The 20058-nt window shown below is 40.0% G+C and overlaps 1 protein-coding gene and 1 long non-coding RNA gene across 27 annotated transcripts in view; one reads left to right on the forward strand and one right to left on the reverse strand.

The window, feature by feature from the left end:
• The first annotated feature begins 20 nt into the window (after window positions 1-20).
• Window positions 21-20058, forward strand: part of DST (dystonin) — a 297979-nt gene continuing 277941 nt past the window's right edge. For 19 of the 26 annotated variants that reach the window (XM_085217868.1, XM_085217869.1, XM_085217848.1 and 16 more), the window contains exons 1-3: window positions 21-360; window positions 609-670; window positions 16558-16746. In XM_085217868.1, coding sequence (XP_085073994.1) covers window positions 180-360; window positions 609-670; window positions 16558-16746 — 432 coding nt within the window. In that variant the 5' untranslated portion in view covers window positions 21-179. The remainder of the gene's footprint in view (window positions 361-608; window positions 671-16557; window positions 16747-20058) is intronic. The other 7 variants (XM_085217852.1, XM_085217871.1, XM_085217877.1 and 4 more) reach the window with 3 other exon arrangements.
• Window positions 2006-20058, reverse strand: part of LOC146545073 (uncharacterized) — a 30934-nt gene continuing 12881 nt past the window's right edge. The window contains exons 4-5 of the long non-coding RNA XR_014881562.1: window positions 16459-16660; window positions 2006-12261 (exon numbers count right to left, since the gene is read on the reverse strand). This is a non-coding gene — a long non-coding RNA (uncharacterized LOC146545073). The remainder of the gene's footprint in view (window positions 12262-16458; window positions 16661-20058) is intronic.

Genomic DNA, 20058 nt, shown 5'->3' on the forward strand with positions numbered 1-20058 from the left:
GTCACAGCCCCGAGCCCGCCCGCTCCTCCTCCTCCTCCACCTCCTCCTCCTCCGCCCCCGCCTCCCGTCGGCTCCAGCAGCGCAGGGCCGGCAGCGATGCCCGCCCCGCTGCCGGGGGGAGAGGCTGCCCGGCTCCCCGCACCGTCGCGCTCGCACGGCGGCAGCCGCACGGCTGAGCCATGATCGCGGCGGCGTTCCTGGTCCTGCTGAGACCCTACAGCATCCAGTGCGCCCTCTTCTTGCTCCTGCTGCTGTTGGGCACCATCGCCACCATTCTATTCTTCTGCTGCTGGCACCGCAGGCTGCAGAAGGGCAGGCACCCCATCAAATCCGTCTTCTCGGGCCGCTCGCGGAGCCGAGGTGAGGAGGCGGGCAGCGGCCCGGCGGCGCCGCGCGGAGGGCCCGGGACTGCGGCAGCCGCGTCGCCGCCCATCCCCGTGTAACGCGGCGGGAGGGCGGGAGGGGGTGAGGGGCCGGCGGCCCCCGGGGCGCCGCGCAACTTCGCGCTCAACTTCTCGGGGTGCATTAAAGATAAATGCCGGAGGGCGGGGGGTGAGAGGGCGGGGAGCGGCGGCCCGAGCGCAGCCCTGACCTCTGCTTCCTTACAGATGCTGTTATGAGAACGCACCACTTTCGCTCTGAGGTAATTTATTTAGCACGCAATTTCAAGGTCAGAAGTTGTTCTCTTTACCTGAGTACTTGTCCTTATTGTTGTCCTTTTTCTGTAATGAAATCGCATAGCAAAGCTTTTCATTTTGCACGAGAGCCACGCTGTCCTGTTTTTGTATTTTATTTCCTTTTTGTGTGCATTGTGCTTAAAACGACACGTTCCACGCAAAGCAGGAGCTCTGCACCCCCTGTTCGCTGCCAGTGCTATAGCGCTATCCCCTTCCAGAGGAGCCGGCTCTGTACGTCCAGAGCTGCTCCGTCCGCGGGCGGCCCCAGCCCGGCCCTACCCGCACCGCTACGGCTGCGGTGCAGAGCTCCTGTGCTGCCGCCTGCCCTCGCTCACCTGCTGCGGGCAGAGAAGTGCTGCCTCGCCCCAACGCTGCTGAGCGGTGCCAGGACTCGGGCAGATGGGAAATGCCAACGCCAGCGCTTCCTCAGCGCTCCAGAAGCTGGAGCAGATCTGCTGGGAGAATATGGGGAATGATGCTCTTCTGGGTATCACTTGGTCTCTGTGCTGTTCTGGTGTTTCTCCTGCCCGGTTCCCTGCTGCTCATTTAAGCCATGCCGTTGCCCGCTATTGTAGAAACTGTTAGAGAGTTTTGCACTAAAATGATCTTTTGCTTCAAATTATTTACGTGTTCCATAGCTGGTTATGACTAAGAAAATGACCAGATTATGACCAATATTTTAAAAAGTGTGCATGTGATACAGTTGTTGCAATGTGCTTTCTGGTGGAAATTAAACTCCTATGTCAAAAATGGTATTTCACATTATTGCAAAGAGATGACACATGGAGTGTAGTTAGCAGAGAGACCTCTCTTTAACTCTGAGAAGTCCGTTCTGTTCTCGTGACTGGATGCTGAGTGCTGCACTAAGCAAGCTGACAGAGATGTCCCTCCAGGAGCCAGGGCATTTGTCGAGGCTTCGTTCCTCCAATAGGAAACAGTGGGTTGCTATGCAGTGTTACTTTGCGATTAAGCCCAGACAGAAATTGAGGTTGTGTTACTCTGAGTTGAAGTACGTGTGGTTCTGAGTGTCGACTCTTAGAAGGGAAGTTTACAAAGTGACTCATTCATTTTCAGTAAACCACCGTGCAATTATTTGTATATCACCTGGTTAAAGGCAGACACATTTCATAGAAATCTCCACTTACGGAACCACAGTAGGATAAAGCATAAAGGACTATTAGATTCTTTCATAGTTTTCTATATTATGTTTCAACAGAGTAAGGCACCTGCTAATGGTCCTAGCTATCCATCTGAGTAATGGTGGAGCTGTTTTCCCTCTCATTTCTGGTCATGGACTTTTGATTCTTAAGAGAAAACGATGACTCATGTGACATCATTACATTTTTATTTTCTAGTTTTGTGTTTTTTTTGTTTTTTTTTTTAAAGTAAAACCTTTTATTAATGAATCTGATTGAATTGATTAGTAACAAATTACAGATATGCTCACATGGAAATGTTGGCAACACTATTTAAACAGAATTTGATGTTCTCAGTATCTATATCAACACAAAGCATTATGCACTTCTAGCTCCAACAGGGTGCTGACAAAAGCATGATGCATGGAAATGGAAGCTTTGTATAGTTGTATTTTATTCTCCTCCAAAAATGAACATAACATCAACTCTGCATTTGACATCACTAAGTCCAGCTGCTGGCTTTCTCTATGCTGAATTGTCTGTTAGGCACAATTATAAATGCTGTTCCTTAATGATGATAAAAGATAACGAAGAAGAGTTTGATACCAAATAGCATTCATCGCCTGAGAGCTGGGTTCGATATGACTTGCATCCCACATGAATGTGCAGGTGGTCTAGTGGCACTGCACAGAGAATTATAATTGCTCAATCTACAGAGCGGTTGGCAATTCCTGCATGATTGGCTGCCAGCCAGCAAAGCCTTATATTTGGAAAAAATAGATGTGTAGCAAATTTATATTGAAGTTCCTTGCCGGAGCCATAGCTCTTGTGGTGCATGCCTGCGCTGTCTTTGTCCCCAGCAGAGAGCTGCTCTATCACTTCAGTGCTGAACCCCACATTAAAAAAAAAAAAAAAAAAAAAAAAAAAGACACACGATGGGAGGGTAAATATTAAATTTGAAAATGTACTTATCACCCTTATCAGATACCTTGTTATGAGTTTTACATGCTAGTGGAGGGTTTCATCCACAAATGCTTTGTCTATTTTTGTGGGTCTTGATTTTAATGTCTCTGCAAAACCTCTCATTATTATACTGCAAAAGTCTATGCAGATATTCCTCACTGCAGAATGAACTTGAAACACTTGACCCCCTGCCTCAAAAAGAGGTAAATTTGCATGAATCGTTATGAATATAAAGTAGGTTAAAGCCTGCCTTTGTTAGACGTGCTTCATGGCAGAAAAATTAACCAGCAAGAAGATGAGAGAGTTTACAAGATAGCACAGTGGTGTCCCACTAGCATTCATTTACTACTATCTTAAGTTTGTCAGACCTGTTTTTGATATATTTGTTGTTACGCTTCTTTAAGTTCATTGTAACTACCCTTAGGATGCCCTCGATTACTCAGGCATTAGAGATATTCCCTGAACTAACAAAGGAATCGCACCCAGAATAGTTAATGTTTCTAATCTGAGGTAGACCTAGATATGCCATGGCTGTAAAAGAGAAAACAAGTGAATTTCCAGCAGAAATATTCATTGCCTACGTGACAAATCAGACTTTGATGAGTAGCTGTTTTAACTGTTCCCTCCCCTCTTTGAGAATCAGTTGTAGCACTGCATGTTTGTACTTTGCAAAAAACTACATCAAAATTACAGTGTAACTCAGTGACAGTGTTACCAAAATAGGGATTGTGATCCAATATATATATATATTTTAATTCTTATTCATTGTATATTGAAAGATTTACATGATGCTAGTAATTCAGTTACTTCATGCTTCCTTCACTCCCTGTAGGAATTTGTTTTTTCATTGAGTATATTAATTTTCTCTGAGTACTTGAGGGCTTGACAGGTTTAAGTGTTCAGCAGCATTCACTTTACAAAGAGGTTTGAATGTTTTCCATACTTTACAATTTGAAAACACTCTTTAACATGTTTGTGTTGCCACTTGTGATTTCAGTTTCTTTCCTAATTATTTCTCCGTGTTGTCTAAGCTTCTGGAATCATAGGATTACATGAGATTTTTACCTTTCCATTAAGGGAGAAGCTACTAGCTCTTTTTCTTGCAGAGCAATCTTGAATGTATGCAGGCTGGAGGCTTCTCACAAGGCTTGGAGATGCAAGCCTGCTGCAAATGACTGGCTTATAGAATGAATCCAAGTGATACAATTCTTAAAATCTCATGATATGAAGGCAGGAGTTTGTGAGTAGGCAGGTTCTCATGCTGAATTTTTAAGTAGTGTTGTTTTTTTGATGAGATTGGAAAGGGATACTTGTACTAATTGCTAATATGATGGTTCTTATTGGGGAAAAAAAATCTGATGGATTTATAAATCTTTTGCCTGAAATTCTCTCTCAGCTTTACAGTTTTCCCTTATCTCATCTTTTAAATTAGAAATACAATTATCTCAGGATTGGAAGGTCTCATTGTCTGTGGGTAGTCAGGAACAATATTGTATCTTTTTGCATTTATTTTATTTTGACTCGTATATTTTGGGCAAGCTTTATGTGAATGGTTCCACTGTGACCTGCAGGCATAATCCTGCTAGGAAGCAAATCCATCAAAGCTTTACAGTCCACCATAAATTCTGACTTCTCTTAAAACTGGTGCATGCTGCTGGGACTGGCCGCATGAGGAAGGCAAACATGAATTGACCCTGTATGGAAAGACTGTGGAGGGATGGTGGTGTATATAGACCATAGCTGTAGCAAATGACAAATAACATTTTGTCATTGGAGTTCTGCAGAATTCCCATTTTGTTTGTAGAATAGACTATATATATATACAGGTCAGCCAAATCTAATGATAATTTTTAAGAGCAAATAAATTTGCTAAATCCTCCATTAGCTAAGAACTACAGTTGAAAAATCTGCAGTAAATACATGTGTTGATTTTGCCAATAATGAATGCCCAGAAGAAGTTGTCATGAATTTATTTGCAGGCATAGTTTAGTCGTAACCATCTCCCTTCTGAGGCTAATTGTAAGACAATTGCCTAAAAATACAATTCTTGATATCTTATAAAGCAGTAATGAATAGTCTTTGAAGATTGGCACTATAACTCATCCCAAGCGTTGTGGAGTTATTTATAAACTGCTCTAGATATACATTGCTCCAATGAAAAGAGAAATCAGCAGACCCTCCGAGCTGAATTCACTCTTCCATTTGATTGGAGGAAGTGCATTCAAGGAGCAACAGAAATGTACAGGACTAGCCAGAAAAATACATTCATGCACCTATTCATAGGCTGTCTCTTCATCTTTACAGAGCTTCATCAGCCTGGAAATGTTTTACCTTGGTGTTTGACATGTTTTTCCCCCAGGATATCTAAGCTGTTTTTCCATTAGTGGTTGTAAGAGTTAAGGAACAGGTTCAAGGGAAAATAAATCATAGACAAAAGCAAAAATAAATTGTTTTCGTAGATGTATGAAAGCCCTTATGTATAGGAGTGAGTAGAAATCTGTAACTATAGGTTATACTGTATAAAGACAAGTCCTTCTATCCATTTCTCACAACGTCTAGTGACATGGCCCAAGCAGAATATGTCACACTGTGCTGTAACACAGTACAGAATCACAGAATTGCAGGAGTTGGAAGGGACCTCTGGGGATCATCTAGTCCAATCCCCCTGCTAAAACAAGTTCCCTACAGTAGATTGCAGGTGAGGTACTACTGAGATTCTGCATATAGTACTTTGTCTATCCATAACTGTTAGCTTTATTCACTGCAGCACTGTATTTAGACAGCCCAGCAAGCATTGGCCTATGCTGAGAAACAGCCTGCTTGGCAGTCGTATCACAAAATAGATGGCAATTCCCCAGCTGCTGCAGCAAGATCACTTGGGTTCCTGAGCTAACTCCAGATGAGGTAACCTAGGTGCTTTTGCTTTGTGCTACAGTGCAGTGTAGAAATGCCCTATATATTTCTATAGCTGTCTGGTTTCCTGCAGCTCTATTCCGGCTTCTGACAGAAGGCAGAGCATTGAAATGCTGAGGGGATTCCTTCTCAGCTCCATCAATCATTTGATGAAGTGCTGACATTGTGTCACAGTCCATATCAATAGGTAAGACATGGTCTCAATACATTGCGTTTTGGGACCTGCATTATAAATGAACACATCCTCATAGCTCTCTGACAGGATAGGGATAATCACTGCATTATGATCTGGCACACAATAACAATTCTTATTTTTTAATTTCTCATTGTTACAATCATGCCAACAGCTGTCATGAAAGTATTCATATACTTACAGTACGAATTCTCAGTGTTTCTTTTTATCTCTGGAAATGCATATCTTAGTTATGATTGTAGCTTCAGCTATGTTGCACGCCAGTTTACAGTTTACAATCCTGGTGCATACGAGCTGCTGCTTGCAAGCAAACGTGAAGCCGTGGTGATTTCAAGGGGATATAGGTAGAGCACAGCTTGTCTGCGTGTGTCTGTACCCATGTATAGAATGAGAGCATCTAGCTGTCTTTTACTGGCTGAAATTAACCCCAGATTGAAACTGTGAATTAAAGTAGCTGAGGTCATACCTGTGGTTATCACATGTGTTACCACATCAGCTGCAGAAGTGACTCTTATACAGATGCAAAGGATTGTGCAGGGGTCCACAGACCATGTACAGCTCAGAAAAGCTTAACCACGTACACTGATTTCTCAGTTACTGTGGTTAGATTACAAAAATGACAGATCAGGTTGTGTATCCACTTTCAGAAATAACTCAGTACAAAAGGCTATTTAATGAAAGCAAGCTGTGCATGAGCATGATAGTACTACCCTCAAAGCTCTTTTGGCTCCTGGGCTATTGTACATGTTTTCCTAGGGCATGGAAATGCAACTCCCAGGCTTTTTGAAGAGTGGCTCGTTGGGTATGCTGTGGAAGAACCGTGCTGAGCACAGGGTAAGGTCACCTCACTGTTGTACAGAAGTAGGTTCATTTGGGCTTGGCTTGTTTGACTCAGCCACATCAAAAGTGAACAGATCCATGGCTTCTCAACCTGCCTCCATAATGTGCAGTCTGGAGGGCACATCAGGCTTCAGACTTGGCAACAGAATGCTTGGCTCCTCCACATCTCTTAGTCAAGGACTTAGCACTGTCGCAGAGATGCTTAATTAGGTGTTTACACTCACTGCTGATATGACTGATCTTGACCTAGCGCTACCATGACTGGTTATATTTGATCTGATTCCTTGTGCTTCTAGTTCACCTATGAGCTGTGTGCCTGCGCACTTGTTATCTGGGTGCTTCTTCTATCCAAATCGTTTGAGCCCCAGCTGTGTTCCTTGTGCCTTGTGGCCTTGCCTCAAGGAGAGTTAGTGGTTGGTTCTTCCTGACTCATCAGCAGCAATGAAACATGAGTTATGGCTGAAGTGCAAAAGTATGACATCAGCTGTGGAAACTAGCTACATTTGACACTTGGGCAGACATGGTTTCTCACAGCTTGTGCCAATGTCCTTATCACTGCTGTCCACTCAGCTGTTAGAACAACAGCTCTCGGCTTCAGGGTGGCAAGGTAAACAGAGCAAACTTGATTTTGAACACAGTTCTTACAAAGCTTTATTTATGGATATCTAGACTACACTGAAATGCGTAATCATGTTAGATTGAGGTATTACATTTATTCTTCTCTTTTGTTCTAACGAGTAAAATGATACAACTAGGGCAAGGCATCATTCCTCTCTGATCTGTTGCTGCCACCTTCATGCGTGTAAAGTGTAAGCAGAGTTGGAAAGTGACTTTGCAAAAACAGCATCCTTGTATACAGCAAGATAAGCTCTTCATAAGCATTTACAGTTTTATAGTCCATAGAGCTATTCAGCTGACCTAGAGTAGTTGTCTCCTTTAGGATGAGCTGAGCTCTTCAAGCCTCACTGACTGCACTGACTGCGATTTTCATTGACTATAAAAGGAGTTTTAGACTAGCTCCAAACAGAGATACTCATTCGGATATGTAAACTTCGGTATATGAATCCAGATATCCTAATAGATACCTGAATTCCACCCCAGGTATCTTGCATATATATGTATGTACATATATGCCTGTTAAATCTCTTTAGTTATGTATTTACTTTGGTTAAGAGGACGTCTCTTTACATTCTGAGGTGGCATAAATTCTCTCTCCACTTTGCACTTCAAAGAAATGCACTGGATAGATGAGAATTTCTTTCTACATATTGGGCAGCAGTTGTGTGGTTTAACAGTGCGTGTATCTTATTCTCTTTCCTACTTTATTTTTAATATTTAAAAGGCTGTTTTGGTAGTTATTTCCTGGTGGCAGACAAAGGTTATACACCATATACTGATTGTGCTGAGGAGAAATGCTTGGGAGTAACCTCGTGTGTTCTAAATGTGATTGTATTTTGCAGATCAAACAGTACTTCAATTTATTTTTGTTCTTAAATAACTGTTCCATTCCTCCTATAGAATTGTAGTGCCCTGAGTAATAGTGAAGGAACTGAGACAAGCTATCACAAGGGCTGAGAAAGGCAAAATAGCAGTGTATAACTGCAAACTTCTTGTTAGAGAATCATGCAACAGACTAGCTTCTGTGGTTTATAGATTTAGACAGGAAAGAGTACTTAAAAGGTACCTTCAGGTGTAACTGGGGGCACCAGTTATTTGCTTACATATCATCAAATTTTCCTATCAATCTTGCTTACTTTGTTAGGAATTCTGTCTTTGAGATAAAAAAACAAAAAGCATAACAACCAAGCACATGTAAATCAGCAGTGCAATACAGCATGGATTATTAAAAGTTATACTCCAAATTCATTCATCCATCTAAAATCTAGGATCACATGAGGGCTTGTATTTGTTGCTCATTTGTTGTACTTTTGTGCTCATTTAGAAGCTGGAAGGCAGGTTGCTGATACTGTATTTCATGAACCGGGTTGGAAAAATAATCTCAGGTTATATAAAAGACAATTGCTTGTAATTGTCTTGAAAGTTTGGACTTAGAAAAATTAGTATTATTTGGCACATGTCAAATCACAGTCTTCAATATCTAAGAAATAATACCTGCAGTGTTTAGAATTTGGGCTTCAGAGGCTAAGAATAAAATCTCACAAGATAAATAGAATGTGTGCAAAGAAGCACCAGTGGAAGCTTGTTAATGAGAGTGAAAATTGAATATGGAATGTTACATTTGATGTTTAACTGTTGATTAGATCTTTATAGGAGTTACCCCAAGCTAAGATTAAATAAATAAAAAGATTAATAGAGCCACAAAAAAAAAGGGGGGGGGGGGGAATTACACTGTATATTTTGGAAGCTGTTAGAACCAAGAAAGAGCAAATACTAAGACCTAGCTTTAATAAACAGTTCTTTATTGTATAAGTATTAATGTGAATCCTGGATTTGGAGTTGAATTTACAGGACTGGCAGTTATATAAGTACTGTATTTCTTGTCCCTTTGTTAGTTTGTAAACTAAGCACATTTAGGATGGAAGTCACTGTGAGAGAAGGGAAGTAAAACAATCTTAGTCACTTTCAAAATTAAAGCTGGTCTTACAGTATAGGTGCATGTATATATATTTAAATATATGTAGCAGAAACACTCATTAAGTTCTCTCTTTCAGTTTGAAGGGGAATTTGATACAATAAATGGATTTAATATTTAATTAAACCTGCCCTTTTTGTTCCAGTAAGCACTTCAGCTTGAGGGTTAAGTTCTATTTCAGCCTGCCTGCAAAACAGCTCAGAACTCCAGAGTCTTGAGAGTGGTTCTGGTACTGTGCATACTAATTTCTCCAGGCTGTAAGATGTTGTAGGTTCCATATACATGAAAGTTTCCAAGCTTTAAGCAGGCAGTAACTGACAATTCAAAGACCATTCTTGACATCATTAATTGACAGGGATAAATAGATGACCGTTCTCATCCACACAACCATTGTCAGAAACCTTAAAAGCAAGCACACAAGGTTGGAGATCTTTCCTTTGGCTTTGATGTTCATTAATGTACTTGCAAAAGTGCATTTCTTGGAAGATTCTGAGTTGGAACGGACCCACAAGGATCACTGAGTCCAGCTTCAGAACCACTGAACAACTGAAAATTCAAACCCAATGGCTGAGAGCATTATCCAAATCCTTCAATTTTGGCAGCTCAGAGCTGTGCCCACTGCTCTGGGCAGCCTGTTCCATGCCCACCACCTTCTGGTGCATGACCTGTCCCTAACCCCCAGCTACCCCTTCCCTGACACAGCTCCATGCCGTTCCCTCGGGCCCTGTTGCTGTCACACAGAGCAGAGCTCAGCGCTGCCCCTCCGCTCCCTGTGAGGAGCTGCAGCCACCATCAGGCCTCCCTTCAGCTCCTCTGCTCTGCGTTGAGCACAGCAAGGGACCTCAGCGCTCCTCTTATGTCTTGTCCTCCAGACCCTTCATCATTTTTATAGTCCTCCTTTGGACATTGAATAGTCTTATGTCCTTCTTATAATGTGGTACTCCAAACCTGCACACGGTGCTGGAGGTGAGGCCGCACAGCACAGAGCAGAGCAGGACGACCCCTCCCCTCTCCCAGTGGTAGTGTGGGGCCTGGGGCACCTTAGGGTGCATTGGCCCTTTGAGCTGTCAGGGCACACTGCTGGCTCATGTCCAACTTGCTGTCAACCAGAATCCTTTCCATAGGGTTGCTCTCTAGCCTCTTATACCCCAATCTGTAAGCAAAGACAGGTTTCTCTGTTGCAGGCGCAGAATTTGGCACTTGCTTTTGTTAAACTTCATACAGTTGGTGATTGTCCTGCCTTCTATTTTGTCATAGTTTCTCTGCAAGGTCTCTCTATCCTTGAAGTAGTCAACAGCTCCTCCTAATTTAGTGTTGTCCACAGACTTAGAATACCTTCAAGTTCTGTGTTCAAGTCATTGACAAAAATAAGAGAGTACCGGACCTAAAATGAAGCCCAGGGGAACCCCACTAAAGAGTGACTGCCAGCCTGATGTAACCCCACTTACTATAAGCCTGTGAGCCTGACCTCTCAACTTGCTGTTCACCCATCATATATGTACTTGCCTAGCTGTATGGTGGACACTGTGTCCAAAAGGATACTGTGAGAAATAGTATTGGAAGGTTTGCTGAAATCCAAAAAGATTACATCGACTGGCTTCCGTTGGTCCACGATGTGAGTAGGCTTGTCATTTAAGCTAAGAAACTCACCCAAATATCTGTGAAGGCATTTGCAAATATATTCGAGTTCAATTGCCATTTCTGCTGGTGTGCTGCAGTGTTGCTTACTGCTGACTAGCAGTTTTTCTGCAGTTTACTGAAGCTCTGCCAGAAGGTAAAATGAGTTGCAGTTCATTGTCCACTGAAGTTAATGCATCTAGACATCAGATAAGACAGTATTACATCTCTTAATGTTTGATGACTCTGAAAATACACGCTTGCTGGAAAGATTAAGCTACAAAATTAGAATTCTAACTCCCAATATATTCTACATAAAATTCATATTGGAAAAGATGAAGAATTAATACGGTAGTAGGTAATGCATGATGAAGGCAGTAGGGATTGTAAAAGGCTAGAATAGAGGGAAAAAAAGAACCAGGTGAATTAATAAACAGCATAACTAGAGAATGGAGCAAAGATTTGTGTCACAAAAGCAATAATGCACTCATAGGATAGAATTGCTGTGTTCATATGGCTCTATTAAAACATCAGGTGAACAATTAAAAATAAAAGTAGAAAAATGAAGTAAGTAAAAGGAAAAAAGTTTCATATATTATCCAAAATGTCCTCATTAATGGCAAAAATTAGGGAGGTTATTTAAGAAGGTTCAAAATCCTGCTTTTAATATTAATGAATGAAGTAGGAAGGGAAATAGACAATGACATAAAGCCTGCAGAGTATTATCAAATACCAGACCACATCAAATTCTGAAAAATGGGATAAATGAATACACATGATATTCAAGAGCTGGTCATATTGCAGAGAAAAATCATATATGCACTTCGTTAATTTTTAAGGTCATGGTCTCCAGAAAGGATCTTTCGAATTACAGTTCATTGAGGAGCTCTGTCGGATAACTTGATCAAAAAAGATGATGAGATGGGAAATATTTAAATGGAATGGAAAATCACACAATACAATTATATGTATATCAATAATAAAAATTAATAAGAATACTGTGCTAAATTATGTGGATCCAGGAAGTTATGTTAATGAATAAGGACATGTAAAACTCTCGCACAAAAACTGATGGAAAAAGACTGCAATTATTTCTATAGGAAGATGAAAATAAGAGAAAGCCTGTTGGTACAATGTAGATGGAAGGATCCAAGGCAGACCAAATTCCTCATGTTCATCATGAGTCAGATTCGTACTGTTTAATCTTGGACACTTGGAGCATAGCCATCTGTGAGTGAAGCAGTCAGCCTGGGCTTCATTTATGGCCAGTGGAGAGAAGCAGTCGCTCCATGTTCGTCTGACCCACCGACTTCACCTGTTCCAAAGAGCCTGTGGAGATCATAGAATCAATCACAGAATTACCAGGGTTGGAACAGACCTACAAGATCATTCAGTCCAACCGTCCTCTTATCACCAATAGTTCTCGCTAAACCATGTCCCTCAACACAACGTCTAAATGTTTGTTAAACACCTCCAGGGTTGCTGACTCCACCACCTCCCTGGGCAGCTCATTCCAGCACTTGACCACTCTTTCAGAAAAGCAGTATTTCCTAACATCCAACCTGAATCTCCCCTGGCACAACTTGAGGCCATTCCCTCTAGTCCTATCACCAGTTACATGAGAGAAGAGACCGACCCCCAGCTCACGACAAACTCCCTTCAGGTAGCTATAGAGATATAGATCTGCTGAGCTTTGGTCAGAGTCATCCCACGCAGTGTTTCTGTACACACAAATCAGGCACTGAATCAGAGGTGTGATCCTAAAATTTGGCTGGCAAGGAAGATGCTTTTTTAATGGAGCATCTTACCATGGAATTCATTTTATACAACCAGTCAACTGTGCTCATTGGCACACGGTGCCAATTTGGAACATTCATCATTAGTTTAGATGAAATGTTGGACACAACAGGTCTATTCAATGTTACCACTCTTCATTCTAGAAAAAAATACCCACAACGTTTAGAGAAGGCATAAAAGGATTAATTCACAAAGCTCAGCTAAAATCTAGATCTTCCCAGCCTTCTTCCAAAGGCAGAAATCTTTCCTTTAGGGAGCTAACTAGAAGAACAAGCATGAATGATTTTGGAGAGAAGATAATCTCCGGTCTTTTTGTTTCTTGAGTTTCTCCGTGATACATAAAAACTGGTTCTGTTTTTTCTTTAAGGAAGAATACCTTATGGTGTAAACCTGTGCTCTTTGTACAATAGTGTTAGAAGAAAAGAGATCTTCTAAAAACATGTATTTGAAGTAGTACTTGATCGGTTTGCCTTGTGTCATTGTTTATTATGGAGATAGAAAAATGAATGAAGCAGTAGGGTTCAGGAAGGAACAGCTATCTCTCAAGGCAAAGAAGAAGAGATTTGTCATTGTCCAGTGACACAGCATTCACATGACTCTGGAAAGTACAAATTGCTTAACAGTGTTAGAGCAACCTCATGTTGCCTTGCATCATCTTAAAATCTCTAATGCTTCCTCAGTGGCTTGGTCTCAGACTGTGTACTGTGTCCATGAACACTTTGTAATACTTGTCCGCTCTCCATCTCTGGCTTGCCATCTAAAATAGTGCTTTATTTACCAAACAAATAAATATTTTGGTCATTTTCAATTTCTTTTTTTTTTTTTTTTTTAATTTGATTGCCGTGTTAGTATGGCAAGTTTTCAACTTTGGGCTCAACTGAAGGATAACAACACAGGTGGCACATGGTGCCTCTATTAATTTCACTGTTGAAGGAATCTCTGGCAGATCTAGTTTTTGCACTGAGTGAGGAATAGCAACTCCCTTACACTGCATCACTCTTAAGTGTTTTCTGCATTTCTTTGCACCTCTGCAAAGTCTTGTTGCAGGAATGAGTAAGCACTTCAGGTTTTGGTCTAAGGACTCTGCCCTTGTAATATTATCTTTGTTGGTAAGGAATCAATTTTCCACCTGAAATCATGATCCTCTGCCTTCATCGCATTATAATCCTCTCCAGAGTAACCACTCACGCCAATGCAGACAGATTATGACTTCAAGTGAAGAATAAGCTTCGGCAGCAGAAGCAGATGAGCTCTTAAAGAGATAAAGATTTCATTTTCTTGCTAGCAGAAGAGAAAAAATATATACCAAATATAAAGGAGATGCGCTGTGCATAAACAGACCGTTTAGGAAATCAGAAGTGACTTTTTAGTATTGAAGCACAATACTCAATTAGTATATCTTGAAGTATTTTGAGGGGAAGTCATTCAGTGGGAGACCCAGATACTTAAAACCCTATTTGGCATGCATCTGTAAGCACTTCTAGAGCTGCTTAGCTTCTACCAAATTCTTCTCTTACATAAACATACTTTCCCAAAGAGTTTTATCTTGCTAGCAGGATGGGAGTGTGGTAAGGGAGAAACTGAAGTGTCATGTATATAGCCTGACCCTCCCCTGACACAGCCCCAGTTGCCATTATCTGTGAATGAATCATAATCTGTTTTACATTTAGAAAATCAAAACAGTTTTGCTGAGTATTTTGGTCTCTTAAAGAGTATTTTCTTTTATTGTGGAATAATCCCCAGTGCACACTACTATTTTTTGCAAAAGAAAAAAAAAATAATTCTACAAGTAAGCTATGTAATGGTAGGCTCCTTGTGTTGTATTTTTGTCCTGTTATCCTGACTGGCCTTAGTATCATGATGGATGATACACTGCAAATATGTCAGCTATTTTACAGTGTGCAGAGAGAAAATGGGGCAAAAGCTTCTCCCATTGCAATAGCATGATGGAATGTCTCATTCATAGATTTATGTATTGGAATGTTTAGAGGCCTTCCTAAATCTGTGCAGGTCTATTGGCTGCAGTAGCTTCCCTGCTGTGTGTCTTGGTTGATGTGCAGAAATATGCTTCTATTAAAGATACAGGGAATCAAAGTCAGCTCCTGCATATAGCCTGAACAACTCTTTGGCTTCAGTAGTGTAGGACGGATTGTAAATAAGGATTCAGGAAATTTGGGCTGCATCTTTGTCATATATACTTCATAGTCCTGATGCAGCATATGTACAGACTCAACCTCCTACATGGACTAAGTAGGGCTAGGGTCCATTCCTGTCTAGCAATAGAAGGTTGCTATGAGAAGTTAAGTTTATCCAAGTGCTGATATTTCATTTTGGCAATTCAGCCTTTTCACATCATGTTGCATGCAAGATATGTCAGTTGTAATTACCAGCATGTATATGTAAGTATTTTGTGTGTTATGTTTGTGTGTTTTGGCATCAGGAGCATTTTCTTAAAGAGCTAAAATAACTGTCCATCTGTAGTGCCCAGAATATACTGCAGGTCTTTTCCCTTGCAGCGGCATGAACATTAGAGGAATCAATCCAATTTGCACAAAAAGCCACCCAGTTGACTTTTGATTACCTCTGTCTGTGAACATAACATTTTAACATAACTTTTCTATGCTGAATTTGTAGTTTAAAAGCAAAAAGTAAGGGGCAAGAAAGAACAGCAAGTTTATAAAGAAATTTAATGTTCCCACTAGTTTTCAACTGACAGGAGCTCAGGACACTGAGGCTCACAGCATGGATTGCTGCAGTTTTAACTAAAATCCTAATTTGTAGAAGCTCTGCTCTCTATATGAACAGGATATTTTTGATTGCTGGATTTGTTGAATAAGGACATTGATAGAAACATTTCACTGAAAGGAAAAAGAAGGTAGAAAATCAGAAATTTGTTGTGTCTATTCCTTGTTTTGAAAGGGAATGAAGTCCTTAAACTCCAGACTGTCACTAAGGACATAGATCTGGCCCATCTGTTCTCAAAGCTGGTGGGACCAAGGAAATGAAACTGATTTTCAGCCTGGCCTGGTGGGAGGCTCCTGCATGCTCATGATGATTGGTGTTGAGGGAACCCAGGAAAACATGAGAATGCTCTGTGTAAATTTCTGCGAGTAGTAATACAGGGCTTAGCATTATACCTGTTACCATTAAATAAATGAAACTGTTGTAAGGCTGTAAGACATTCTGGGTGATGTCCAGAAATTTTCACAGCAAACCTCTGTGAAGCTTTTGTAAAGGACAGCTTTTCCTAAGTTCATTATTTTGGCCAAATATGCGTGTATTTCCCAGATATTAAGCAAAAGACAGCTATCTTTCATAACTCTTCTATTCCAAATGGTAAGGTCTCCTCCTAGATCTAGCAGCATCAGAACTCTTAACAAGAATGGTTAGTGGTCATTGTGTTGCTAGCTACCAATTTTTTCTTCACTTTCATTCAGGAAAAAAAAAAAAAGCATATTTTCTGCTCATACTCCCTAAAACAATTTCTCATGAGGCCATGAGAGAACTTGGAACATTTAATTATAAATTTTAAATTATAATTATTTACTTACAACTAATGTGGGCTCATACAGAAAAGCAAGAGGAGTTATCACTACTAGCTGCGTCAGTAACATACGTAATTCAAATATATGAAACAAATGTGATATTCATAGCACATGGCAACATCCTTTTATTGTTACATGCAGTATATATGGACATTATATTAATTTAAAATGAGCATGCTTGTACCTCAGTGTTGTCCTTGTTAAGATCCTGTATGATTTCTGTGTTGTTAGATGGCTCTACTGTAGGAGATGTTAAACACGATGATTGTTTTTTCTGTTGCAGGGCTTTAGATCAAGTCCTCGTCATGCCAGAAGACGTGTAGCACCTCGCCTTGAGGAAACACAGCCTTTAGTAGAAGCTCACCATCTAAGCGAGCAGGAGACCTCTGTAAGAAAAAGGAAAATCAAGAAAAGCAGCCGAGTGCAACCAGAATTTTATCATTCCGTTCAAGTTACACCAACTCGAAAACCAGTAAGTATTCTACCCATAGAGATAAGTGGCACTGAAAGTACACTATAGGGGCATGTAATATGATTCTGAGTTTTGAGCCATCTGTATTCTGTTCCTCAATTTTAAAGATCTTTTCAGTTCTCATGTACAGTGATGACTCCACATGCAACAGTGTAAGAGTTCACCTAACGCTGATTCATAATTAAAAAAAAAAAAAACAAAACAGTTCTGAAGAGGGGTTTTTTGAATTTTGATTTAATATTCAGCAAATAGTTAATAGTCATATATTTTATTTGATAGTTTTATACTGATATTATTTAACAGATTTTTGTAGCATATAATTGAAACTGAGATCAGATATTATTGAAATTCCTCACTAAATTTATCAGAGAATCTATGTACTGAACCAAATTTATATTAAACCTCATTACTGCATACAATTTTTGAGGTCTCTTTTGCTTTATATAGTTTTTATAATACTTTTGCTCAACAAAATTTGCATAGAATCTTATTGCTCTTTGCTCTTCAGCTTGATCTATACATAGCTGATCAAGATATACATAGTTCTTTTAATTTTTATATCCTACTTTTAGGGAGGAAATATGACAATTCCTAATGTGAATGTGTGTAAAAATAATTAAATGTCTTGCAGACATAGTGTATTTCTCTTTTTAATAAGTATTCACCTTTTCAATGCATTTGATGACTAACCTATCTGCACCTACGTTAAGAGGCTTGAACTACTTCCAGTAAGGCAGTATTATTAAAAAGGTAACCATTAAGCATACCCAATTAAAGATTGTCTCAAGGCTGCTCCAGGATTTCTGAACCTTGCAGGATTTCTGTTAATGCATTACCAAGACCTACCAGGAAGCTCTGAAGTTAATTCAAAAAAGAGCATTCTTTGGTGGAAGTGTATTGCTTGAGAGCAAGAAACTTCTGCACAGAAAGGAATGCCGAATTTGCCAGCACCAGCCACAAGTTTTACCTATTAGCTAGTATACTTAGTTTCTCTGCTTTCACTTCACTGCTTCCCAGTTTCCACTGTTCTTTCTGTTTCTACTTCTCTGTTATTTGTTTTACTCTGCTGCCATTCTTATTGCTTAGTTTGATCTGATGTATCTTATCTTTTTAAAACTTTTTCCTCTCTACCCTGTTCCTTTCTCTCCCATCCTACCTTGCTCTTCAGACTAATTTTTATTAATTCCCTTTCTTATTTGTTTGTTCTTAATTTTCATAGAATCATAAAGGTTGGAAAAGACCATTAAGATCATCTTGTCTGACCATCAACCTATCACTATGCCCACTAAACCACATCCCTCAGTGCTCCATCTACACTTTCCTTGAACACCTTCAGGGATAGTGTATGGTAACTGTTCAGCCACAGCCTGAACTACTGATTGAGCATCTGGGGAAAAGACCTCTCAACCCTGGAAAGGCAGGTGAAGGTAATTTACCTGTGCAATTGAAGGGGTGGAGCCAGGCTCAGACCTCATTTAAGGGCTGACTACCACTGAGGTGACTCCTCTTACTGGTGTTCTCTCCTTTGTGGAGTCTTTCTGTGAGCCTAGATCTTTGGAGATGGGTGAGCATCCTTCTTTTTCTTTGTGACGCTTTCTCATCGTGCTGGCCCTGCTGCTGTAACAGATAGTAACTCTACCACCTCTCTGGGTGGAATATTCCAATACTTCACTACTCTTTCCAAGAATTCTTTTCCTAATATCCAACCTGAACCTCCCCGGTGCAATTTGAGGCTATTACCTCTTGTTCTATTCTTACTCATCTAGGAAGAAAGGCCAACCCCTTATCTTTCTATAGTCTCCTTTCAGGCAATTGTAGAGCATGATAGTCTCCCCTCAGCCTCCTCTTCTCCAGACTAAACCTTGGTTCCCTCAGCTGTTCCCCATAAGACTTGTACTCCAGATCCTTCACAGCTTCATTGCCATTCTTTGGCAGAGCCTTAATATCTTCTTTGTAGTAAGGAGTCCAAAACTGAAAACAATACTCAATATGTAGTCTCATTTTCTTCTCTGGTAGACCAATTCTGAAAGTAGGTTCATCTATAGTTGCTGAGGCTATTACCAACTGTTGCTGATTATCATCATGGAGATTTAAAAAAAAGCAATTGGTGGTGCTGAATTAAAGAACTAAAACTGTGGAAATGCTCTAAGCAACAAAATAGGCTTTAGTGAAGCTAATAGAGTTCTATGTTTCCCTTAAGTTAGAAACATGTCAGAGACTTCAGGATCAGTAAAAATAAATAGTGAAAGAACAGGAAACCGGCGCAGTTACTGTGTAACTTCAGTTTCACTGCATTTCACAGATCTGCTGGTGTTTGACAAGTCTTACCACTGAAACAATAATAAATCCTAGGCTTAGTATAAACTTCTCTCAAAGCTGTCTCCATTGTATCAGTATCTTGAAATAGCTTTTGCTGTGTATCTCCTATGCAATTTTATATACTTCTTTTGATGGTCTTTTGTTCTAAAGCCTTGATGAACTCACATTATTAAAAAAAAATATATATATTATTGTTACTACAATCTAGAAAACATAAGTCACCAATTGCATTCTCATGGACATTCTAAGTTATTCTCAATGTATTATTGATGTCATGGTGACAGCATACGTAAGGTTTGTGCCATGACAAATCATTGCAGTGTTGCAAAGTTCCTCAGAACCAGAAAGTCATCCATCCTTCAGTTTGATGCAGCTTTGCTCTGCTTAGTCTTGACATCTTAAATAATGATACTTCTGGCCCTTGGCTTCATACAGTTTTACATGACTTAGTGCCGGAAATGCTTGTTAGTCTGCATAATTCTCCATCGTTTTCCATTATTTTTTCCTGTTATTCCTAGTTCTGCTCACTTGAGGCACTATAAATAAATCATCTATTGCCTTGATGTTTTCACTATGGAACTATTTATAGGCAGTTCTGGCCATCTCCTGCTTAGTCATTGCTTGGAAAAATGATGTATCATGTCTGCTAATTAGAAGATATAATTTCTGCTCATAAAACATTTCTCTATATGATTATTTCCATTGCTTTTTGACCTATTCTGTACTTTGTTTTTGTTCCTGTATTCTGATAAGAGGTATTTCCAAAGCAATTACAAAACAGCTTTGTGGAAAACTTTTTCTTTGCTCCAGGAAATTTTTGCTTAATCAGCCCTAATGTATGTTAGCCTGTGTTGCCTCTCTATTAAGATATATAATAACGCTTACAATAACATAACAAACACTTTTCACATATTTCTTTAAAATTTTTATTTGAAGTTTAAATGCTAAGCTTTCTGCTACTTCAGATCATCTTGAATTTAGTTGACATTATTG

The sequence above is a fragment of the Meleagris gallopavo genome, chromosome 2 (assembly GCF_905368555.1).
Source record: "Meleagris gallopavo chromosome 2, MGAL_WU_HG_1.1, whole genome shotgun sequence".
Taxonomy (NCBI): Eukaryota; Metazoa; Chordata; class Aves; order Galliformes; family Phasianidae; genus Meleagris; species Meleagris gallopavo.